Raw genomic sequence first — 9,393 nt, 5'->3', positions numbered from 1 at the left:
TCCTCTGCTTTTTCATGCAGATTCTGGGGTTGCAAAAACTGCAGTCACATGAATGCGATGTAGACTGTAGACAAGCTTAGTGCATATTTCACTGCGGTCGATTCCCACCCGTGTGATTGTAACCTGGAGTGGAGGTCGAGGAAGAGAACAGAAAAATGCGTCACAATCAGAAGCGAGACAAACGATAGAGAACATTACACTCCGGCTGACGCAGCACCGCCACCAGACTGCTGCAAACAGGGTTCCAGAATTGTGTCACAAGCCACGCCGCCTCCAGCGCAGAAGCGAGGAAAGTACCGCATAGAGCGTGCACGAGGCTTTACTGCAGCAAGGGTCATACATCACTGAGGGCAACGTGACAAGAGCGCCTCCCTGTGGTTGTGCTAATTAAGTGTCCCCCTGCAGCCACTCCCCTCCCCCGGGCTTGTCCTGATCACATGACTGCCCACATTGCTTTAAAAAACCCCGAGCTTGTCTTATGTAACTCCCGGCAACGTTCCCCTCCCGCCGCACCAGTAATGCCCCGCTCTTCCGCCATCGCTTCGGTAACGCCCCGCGTTTCCTTCCACCATTGCTCCAGTAACACACTGCTCTTCCTTCCGCCGCTCCGATAACACCCTGCTCTTCCTCCCCTGTGACGCACGGTATAGCCCGCTCCTCCTCCCCCCTCTCTGGTGACGCACGGTATCGCCCGCTCCTCCTCCCCCCTCTCTGGTGACGCTCGGAATCGCCCACTCTTCCTCCCTCTCCAGTGACGCTCGCTATCGCCCGCTCCCCCTCCTCCCCGGTGACGCTCGTTATGGCCTGCTCCTCCTCCCCCCCTCTCTGGTGACGCACGGTATCGCCTGCTCCTCCTCCTCCCCAGTGACGCTCGGTATCGCCCGCTCCTTCTCCTCTCCAGTGACGCTCGGTATCTCCCTCTTCTCCTCCTCCTCTCCGGTGACGCTCGGTATCGCCCTTCTCCGGTGACGCTCGGTATCGCCAGCTCCTCCTCCTCTCCGGTGACGCTCGGTATCGCCCTCTCCTCCTCCTCTCTGGTGACGCTCAGTATCAACCTCTCCTCCTCTCCGGTGACGCTCAGTATCAACCTCTCCTCCTCTCCGGTGACGCTCGGTATCGCCCTCTCCTCCTCCTCTCCGGTGACGCTCGGTATCGCCCTCTCCTCCTTCTCTCCGGTGACGCTCGGTATCGCCCTCTCCTCCTTCTCCTCTCCGGTGACGCTCGGTATCGCCCTTCTCTGGTGACGCTCGGTATCGCCCGCTCCTCCTCTCCGGTGACGCTCGGTATCGCCCGCTCCTCCTCCTCCTCTCCGGTGACGCTCGGTATCGCCAGCTCCTCCTCCTCCTCTCCGGTGACGCTCGGTATCGCCCGCTCCTCCTCCTCCTCTCCGGTGACGCTCGGTATCGCCCGCTCCTCCTCCTCTCCGGTGACGCTCGGTATCGCCCGCTCCTCCTCCTCTTCTCCGGTGACACTCGCTATCGCCCCCTCCTCCTCCTCTCCGGTGACGCTCGGTATCGGCCGCTCCTCCTCCTCTCCGGTGACGCTCGGTATCGCCCGCTCCTCCTCTCCGGTGACGCTCGGTATCGGCCCCTCCTCCTCCTCTCCGGTGACGCTCGGTATCGGCCGCTCCTCCTCCTCTCCGGTGACGCTCGGTATCGGCCGCTCCTCCTCCTCCTCTCCGGTGACGCTCGGTATCGCCCGCTCCTCCTTCTCCTCTCCGGTGACGCTCGGTATCGCCCGCTCCTCCTTCTCCTCTCCGGTGACGCTCGGTATCGCCCGCTCCTCCTTCTCCTCTCCGGTGACGCTCGGTATCGCCCGCTCCTCCTTCTCCTCTCCGGTGACGCTCGGTATCGCCCGCTCCTCCTTCTCCTCTCCGGTGACGCTCGGTATCGCCCGCTCCTCCTTCTCCTCTCCGGTGACGCTCGGTATCGCCCTCTCCTCCTCCTCTCCGGTGACGCTCGGTATCGCCCGCTCCTCCTTCTCCTCTCCGGTGACGCTCGGTATCGCCCTCTCCTCCTCCTCTCCGGTGACGCTCGGTATCGCCCGCTCCTCCTTCTCCTCTCCGGTGACGCTCGGTATCGCCCTCTCCTCCTCCTCTCCGGTGACGCTCGGTATCGCCCGCTCCTCCTCCTCTCCGGTGACGCTCGGTATCGCCCGCTCCTCCTTCTCCTCTCCGGTGACGCTCGGTATCGCCCGCTTCTCCTTCTCCTCTCCGGTGACGCTCGGTATCGCCCGCTCCTCCTTCTCCTCTCCGGTGACGCTCGGTATCGCCCGCTCCTCCTTCTCCTCTCCGGTGACGCTCGGTATCGCCCGCTCCTCCTTCTCCTCTCCGGTGACGCTCGGTATCGCCCGCTCCTCCTTCTCCTCTCCGGTGACGCTCGGTATCGCCCTCTCCTCCTCCTCTCCGGTGACGCTCGGTATCGCCCGCTCCTCCTTCTCCTCTCCGGTGACGCTCGGTATCGCCCTCTCCTCCTCCTCTCCGGTGACGTTCGGTATCGCCCGCTCCTCCTCCTCTCCGGTGACGCTCGGTATCGCCCGCTCCTCCTTCTCCTCTCCGGTGACGCTCGGTATCGCCCGCTCCTCCTTCTCCTCTCCGGTGACGCTCGGTATCGCCCGCTCCTCCTTCTCCTCTCCGGTGACGCTCGGTATCGCCCGCTCCTCCTTCTCCTCTCCGGTGACGCTCGGTATCGCCCGCTCCTCCTTCTCCTCTCCGGTGACGCTCGGTATCGCCCGCTCCTCCTTCTCCTCTCCGGTGACGCTCGGTATCGCCCGCTCCTCCTTCTCCTCTCCGGTGACGCTCGGTATCGCCCGCTCCTCCTTCTCCTCTCCGGTGACGCTCGGTATCGCCCTCTCCTCCTCCTCTCCGGTGACGCTCGGTATCGCCCGCTCCTCCTTCTCCTCTCCGGTGACGCTCGGTATCGCCCTCTCCTCCTCCTCTCCGGTGACGCTCGGTATCGCCCTCTCCTCCTCCTCTCCGGTGACGCTCGGTATCGCCCGCTCCTCCTCCTCCTCTCCGGTGACGCTCGGTATCGCCCTCTCCTCCTCCTCTCCGGTGACGCTCGGTATCGCCCGCTCCTCCTTCTCCTCTCCGGTGACGCTCGGTATCGCCCGCTCCTTCTCCTCTCGGTATCGCCCGCTCCTCCTTCTCCTCTCCGGTGACGCTCGGTATCGCCCTCTCCTCCTCCTCTCCGGTGACGCTCGGTATCGCCCGCTCCTCCTTCTCCTCTCCGGTGACGCTCGGTATCGCCCGCTCCTCCTTCTCCTCTCCGGTGACGCTCGGTATCGCCCGCTCCTCCTTCTCCCCTGTCCGGTGACGCTCGGTATCGCCCGCTCCTCCTTCTCCTCTCCGGTGACGCTCGGTATCGCCCGCTCCTTCTCCTCTCCGGTGACGCTCGGTATCGCCCGCTCCTCCTTCTCCTCTCCGGTGACGCTCGGTATCGCCCGCTCCTCCTTCTCCCCTGTCCGGTGACGCTCGGTATCGCCCGCTCCTCCTTCTCCTCTCCGGTGACGCTCGGTATCGCCCGCTCCTTCTCCTCTCCGGTGACGCTCGGTATCGCCCGCTCCTCCTTCTCCTCTCCGGTGACGCTCGGTATCGCCCGCTCCTCCTTCTCCTCTCCGGTGACGCTCGGTATCGCCCGCTCCTCCTTCTCCTCTCCGGTGACGCTCGGTATCGCCCGCTCCTCCTCCTCCTCTCCGGTGACGCTCGGTATCGCCCTCTCCTCCTCCTCTCCGGTGACGCTCGGTATCGCCCTCTCCTCCTCCTCTCCGGTGACGCTCAGTATCGCCCGCTCCTCCTCTCCGGTGACGCTCGGTATCGGCCCCTCCTCCTCCTCTCCGGTGACGCTCGGTATCGGCCCCTCCTCCTCCTCTCCGGTGACGCTCGGTATCGGCCGCTCCTCCTCCTCTCCGGTGACGCTCGGTATCGGCCGCTCCTCCTCCTCCTCCTCTCCGGTGACGCTCGGTATCGGCCGCTCCTCCTCCTCTCCGGTGACGCTCGGTATCGCCCGCTCCTCCTTCTCCTCTCCGGTGACGCTCGGTATCGCCCGCTCCTCCTTCTCCTCTCCGGTGACGCTCGGTATCGCCCGCTCCTCCTTCTCCTCTCCGGTGACGCTCGGTATCGCCCTCTCCTCCTCCTCTCCGGTGACGCTCGGTATCGCCCTCTCCTCCTCCTCCTCTCCGGTGACGCTCGGTATCGCCCGCTCCTCCTTCTCCTCTCCGGTGACGCTCGGTATCGCCCGCTCCTCCTTCTCCTCTCCGGTGACGCTCGGTATCGCCCGCTCCTTCTCCTCTCCGGTGACGCTCGGTATCGCCCTCTCCTCCTCCTCCTCTCCGGTGACGCTCGGTATCGCCCTCTCCTCCTCCTCTCCGGTGACGCTCGGTATCGCCCGCTCCTCCTTCTCCTCTCCGGTGACGCTCGGTATCGCCCGCTCCTCCTTCTCCTTTCCGGTGACGCTCGGTATCGCCCGCTCCTCCTTCTCCTCTCCGGTGACGCTCGGTATCGCCCGCTCCTCCTTCTCCTCTCCGGTGACGCTCGGTATCGCCCGCTCCTTCTCCTCTCGGTATCGCCCGCTCCTCCTTCTCCTCTCCGGTGACGCTCGGTATCGCCCGCTCCTCCTCCTCCTCTCCGGTGACGCTCGGTATCGCCCGCTCCTCCTCCTCCTCTCCGGTGACGCTCGGTATCGCCCGCTCCTCCTTCTCCTCTCCGGTGACGCTCGGTATCGCCCGCTCCTCCTTCTCCTCTCCGGTGACGCTCGGTATCGCCCGCTCCTCCTTCTCCTCTCCGGTCACGCTCGGTATCGCCCGCTCCTCCTTCTCCTCTCCGGTGACGCTCGGTATCGCCCTCTCCTCCTCCTCCTCCTCTCCGGTGACGCTCGGTATCGCCCTCTCCTCCTCCTCTCCGGTGACGCTCGGTATCGCCCGCTCCTCCTTCTCCTCTCCGGTCACGCTCGGTATCGCCCGCTCCTCCTTCTCCTCTCCGGTGACGCTCGGTATCGCCCTCTCCTCCTCCTCTCCGGTGACGCTCGGTATCGCCCGCTCCTCCTTCTCCTCTCCGGTGACGCTCGGTATCGCCCGCTCCTCCTTCTCCTCTCCGGTGACGCTCGGTATCGCCCGCTCCTCCTTCTCCTCTCCGGTGACGCTCGGTATCGCCCGCTCCTCCTTCTCCTCTCCGGTGACGCTCGGTATCGCCCGCTCCTCCTTCTCCTCTCCGGTGACGCTCGGTATCGGCCGTTCTGGGTCTTTCTTTTTCTCCTCACATAACGGCTCTGAGGTGGGCGGAGCTTTGGTTGGGCGTGGTGGGAGGGCGGGGCTCCTGGGCGTAGTGTGGGCGGGGCTCCGGGCGGCCGCGCACTCCCGCAGGGCGTCCCCTCACTTGTGTCTGGCTCGGGTGTCTGGCGGTCGCTGTTTCATCTCTCTCTGTCGCAGAGGATATCGCGGCTATCGCGGGGGTGGAGGAGCTCGGGAGTCGCGGCGGGGCCCGGGGCTCTCGGTCTAACGCTCTATCGGGACGTTTGGCGTTGTCGCGACATATCGCCGCCATGGGCTGCACTGTCAGCGCCGAGGACAAAGCGGCGGCCGAGAGATCCAAGAACATCGACAAAAACCTGCGGGAGGACGGAGAGAAGGCGGCGCGGGAGGTGAAGCTGCTGCTGCTGGGTGAGTGCGGCCTCTGGGGGAGACGGTGGATATACTGTATACAGGGGGTGGATATACTGTATACAGGGGGTGGATATATACAGTGTATACAGGGGGTGGATATATACAGGGGGTGGATATACTGTATATAGGGGGTGTATATACTGTATACAGGGGGTGGATATATACAGTGTGTGCAGGGGGGGGTTATATACAGGGGGTGTATATACTGTATACAGGGGGTGGATATATACAGTGTGTGTGTGGGGGGGTTATATACAGGGGGTGTATATACTGTATACAGGGGGTGGATATATACAGTGTGTGCGGGGGGGGGTTATATACAGGGGGTGTATATACTGTATACAGGGGGTGTATATACTGTATACAGGGGGTGTATATACTGTATACAGGGGGTGGCTATATACAGTGTGTGCGGGGGGGTTATATACAGGGGGTGGCTATATACAGTGTGTGTGGGGGGGTTATATACAGGGGGTGGCTATATACAGTGTGTGCGGGGGGGTTGTATACAGGGGGTGGATATATACAGTGTGTGCGGGGGGGTTGTATACAGGGGGTGGATATATACAGTGTGTGCAGGGGGTTGTATACAGTGGGTGTATATACTGTATACAGGGGTGGATATATACAGTGTGTGCGGGGGGGTTATATACAGGGGGTGTATATACTGTATACAGGGGGGTGTATATATACAGTGTGTGCGGGGAGTTTAATACAGGGGTTGGATATATACAGGGGGGGTGTATATACTGTCTACAGGGGGTGGATATATACAGTGTTTGAGGGGGGTTATTTACAGGGGTTGGATATACTGTCTACAGGGGGGTGTATGTATAGAGTGTGTGCCGGGGGGATTATATACAGGGGGGTGTATATACTGTATACAGGGGGTGTATTATTATTATTATTTATTATTATTATAGCGCCATTTATTCCATGGCGCTTTACATGTGAAAAAAGGGGTTTACATAATAAAAACACTTACAATAATCTTGAACACAATGTGACAGCGACTGGTCCAGGAAGAGCAAGGACCCTGCCCACGAGGGCTCACAATCTACGATATGTATAAATGGGGTCTAGATACTGTATAGAGGGGGTGTATATATGCAGGGGGGTGTATATACTGTATAAATGGGGTCTACATACTGTTTACAGGGTGGTGTATATACCGTATAAATGGGGTCTAGATACTGTATACACAGGGGGTGTATATATACAGTGTGTGCGGGGGGTTATATACAGGGGGTGTATATACTGTATACAAGGGGTATATATATAGTGTACAGGGGGTGTATATACTGTATAAAGCGGGTCTAGATACTGTATACAGGGGGTGTATATATACAGTATGTGCGGGGGGTTATATACAGGGGGTGTATATATACAGTGTGTGCGGGGGGGGGTTGTATACAGGGGGTGCATATACTGTATACAGGGGTTGTGCCCCTCTGTACGCCCCACCCCCGGGCTGGCCGGCGGCCTGCCCCTCTGTATGTCGTCGTCGCCGTCCCCCCTGCGCCGGCGGCCTGCTCCTCTGTACGTCCCCCCCGCGCCGGCCGGTGGCCTGCCCCTCTGTACGTCGTCCCCCCGCGCCGGCCGGCGGCCTGCCCCTCTGTACGTCGTCCCCCCGCGCCGGCCGGCGGCCTGCCCCTCTGTACGTCGTCCCCCCGCGCCGGCCGGCGGCCTGCCCCTCTGTACGTCGTCCCCCCGCGCCGGCCGGCGGCCTGCCCCTCTGTACGTCGTCCCCCCGCGCCGGCCGGCGGCCTGCCCCTCTGTACGTCGTCCCCCCGCGCCGGCCGGCGGCCTGCCCCTCTGTACGTCGTCCCCCCGCGCCGGCGGCCTGCCCCCCTGTACGTCGTCCCCCCGCGCCGGCCGGCGGCCTGCCCCTCTGTACGTCGCCCCCCCCGCGCCGGCCGGCGGCCTGCCCCTCTGTACGTCGTCCCCCCGCGCCGGCCGGCGGCCTGCCCCTCTGTACGTCCACCGTTTCTCATATGATTGTGGGAAGCTGGTGATGACCGCGGGCCCTCCTCCGTGACTGCAGGGGGGCTCTCCGCTGATTGCCGGGCTAACGGTCCTCGGCTGCTTCCTGTGACTTGTGGTGTGAGAAGATGGCAGGAAGACATGGGCGGTTGCGTGCCACATCCTGCCCGTCTGTGACGTTACGTGTCTGCCATGATTACAGGTGCCGGAGTTAATACCGCTGCCGCCTCCCCGGACTCTTCCTCGGCTGTTTGCCCTCTGCAGGAACATCCTAAACATCGCCATGATTTACGCACTTCTGCTTTTTCGGGGCCTCTGGTGTGGGGGAGGGGTGCAGTCGCCATCGCTGACCTGTGATTTCCCGCGGCGGTCCTGGCGTTTTTTGCTGCTATTTTTTTTTCACATACAGAAGTAAGAACCGACCGTCCGTGAGATCAGCGCTGCGGCCGCCATCTTGCCCGAAGTGCCCCGTAAATGCTGGTGTATAGTCAGACGCCTGTGGCGGCCTGCGATGCTAGCGGCCCCTGAGCTACAAACCGCAGGAGACATTCATCTTGCTGTCTGCTGGGCCTTGTAGTTCTCTACTCTTTTGGAAAGGGATGATATTTACCGCCAGACTGTGCCGTGCTCCACGCAGTCCGAAGATTCATGGCGCCCAGAGTAACTCTTCTTCCTCCCTGTGATCGCAGGGTGGTCCGCGCTCGTTGTTACTGTGTCCGTTTATTGATGCATCCGTCACTCGGGACGTTTCAGCAGCTGCAGCAGAATTTATTGTCCTGTTTATCCGGCCGCAGACGTTGCTATAATGGAAGGAGTGGTCAGCGACCGCCGGCCTCTGTGCACACTGGCTTCACCTGCACGACTCCTGGCCTAGTCTTGCTCACACTGCTGAGGGTTTGTTACAGTTGTATCAAGTTGAAACAATCAACTGGCACTGATACATTGTATCAAACCCTCAGATTAGGCGAGGTTTGTACTATTCATAGACTGGAAACATTGTATCGAGTCCAGAGGCCGAGTCTTCATTCACTGACAGCAGCAGAGCTTGATAATGGTGAGGAATGAGCAGACGCAGGGCTGTTGGCCGCTGATCTCCTCTCCTCACTCACATTCGGACGCTCTATTTTTGTTTGCCGTTTCTTCCCACGTCGGCCCCTTCTGTTAACCTCTTGTTCCCTGTGGTGACGTCCGGAGATCAGCGGCCGTCGTGGCTCTGCCACATTCTGTAACTGGGCCGGAATACAATCCTCAGACAGAACATCTGTGACTTGTGCAGCGCTCACCTGATCGGGGTCCATCTCCCCCGGTCCTGAGGTCGCTGGCGATTATGAGCAAGAATCACATGACCCGTTACTTCAACGGCCGGAGCAGGGGGCACTTTATTTTCTGTAGGCCCCTTTGATATAAGTCCAGTCTGGGCTGGAGGGGGTTCCTGTGGTCGTTGCGGGAGGGGAAAGGGGGGGCTCCTGGGATTGCTGGGGTGGTGGGTTTCTCCTGGGATCGCCAGAGCCTGCGGTTGGGGCGGGGAAGGGGGGCAAAGTCTGCCCCTTGAGTCGCAGGTTCTGCGGGGAGGTGGTGGGGATTTGCTCCTTGAGATGCAGTTTCTGCTGGGAGGTGGGGGAGATTTGCTCATGGGGTCGCCGCTTCTACTAGGAGGTGTGAGGGGGGGATTTTCTCCTGGGGTCGCAGGTTCTGCGGGGAGGTGTGGGGGAGATTTGCTCATGGGGTCGCCGCTTCTACGGGGAGGTGTGG

At 61.6% G+C, this 9,393-nt stretch overlaps 1 protein-coding gene across 1 annotated transcript in view; it reads left to right on the top strand.

Annotated features, from left to right (window-relative positions):
- The first annotated feature begins 5,291 nt into the window (after positions 1 to 5,291).
- The window catches only part of GNAI2 (G protein subunit alpha i2), a 51,461-nt gene continuing 47,359 nt past the window's right edge, over positions 5,292 to 9,393 (top strand). The window contains exon 1 of the mRNA XM_073645174.1: positions 5,292 to 5,655. Coding sequence (XP_073501275.1) covers positions 5,538 to 5,655 — 118 coding nt within the window. The 5' untranslated portion in view covers positions 5,292 to 5,537. The remainder of the gene's footprint in view (positions 5,656 to 9,393) is intronic.

This window comes from Phyllobates terribilis, unplaced genomic scaffold, assembly GCF_046119375.1.
Source record: "Phyllobates terribilis strain yellow unplaced genomic scaffold, ASM4611937v1 Scaffold_8__6_contigs__length_399053987, whole genome shotgun sequence".
NCBI classification, from domain to species: Eukaryota; Metazoa; Chordata; class Amphibia; order Anura; family Dendrobatidae; genus Phyllobates; species Phyllobates terribilis.
Note: the sequence above shows the minus strand (reverse complement) of the source record. Positions and strands in the feature narration are given on the sequence as shown.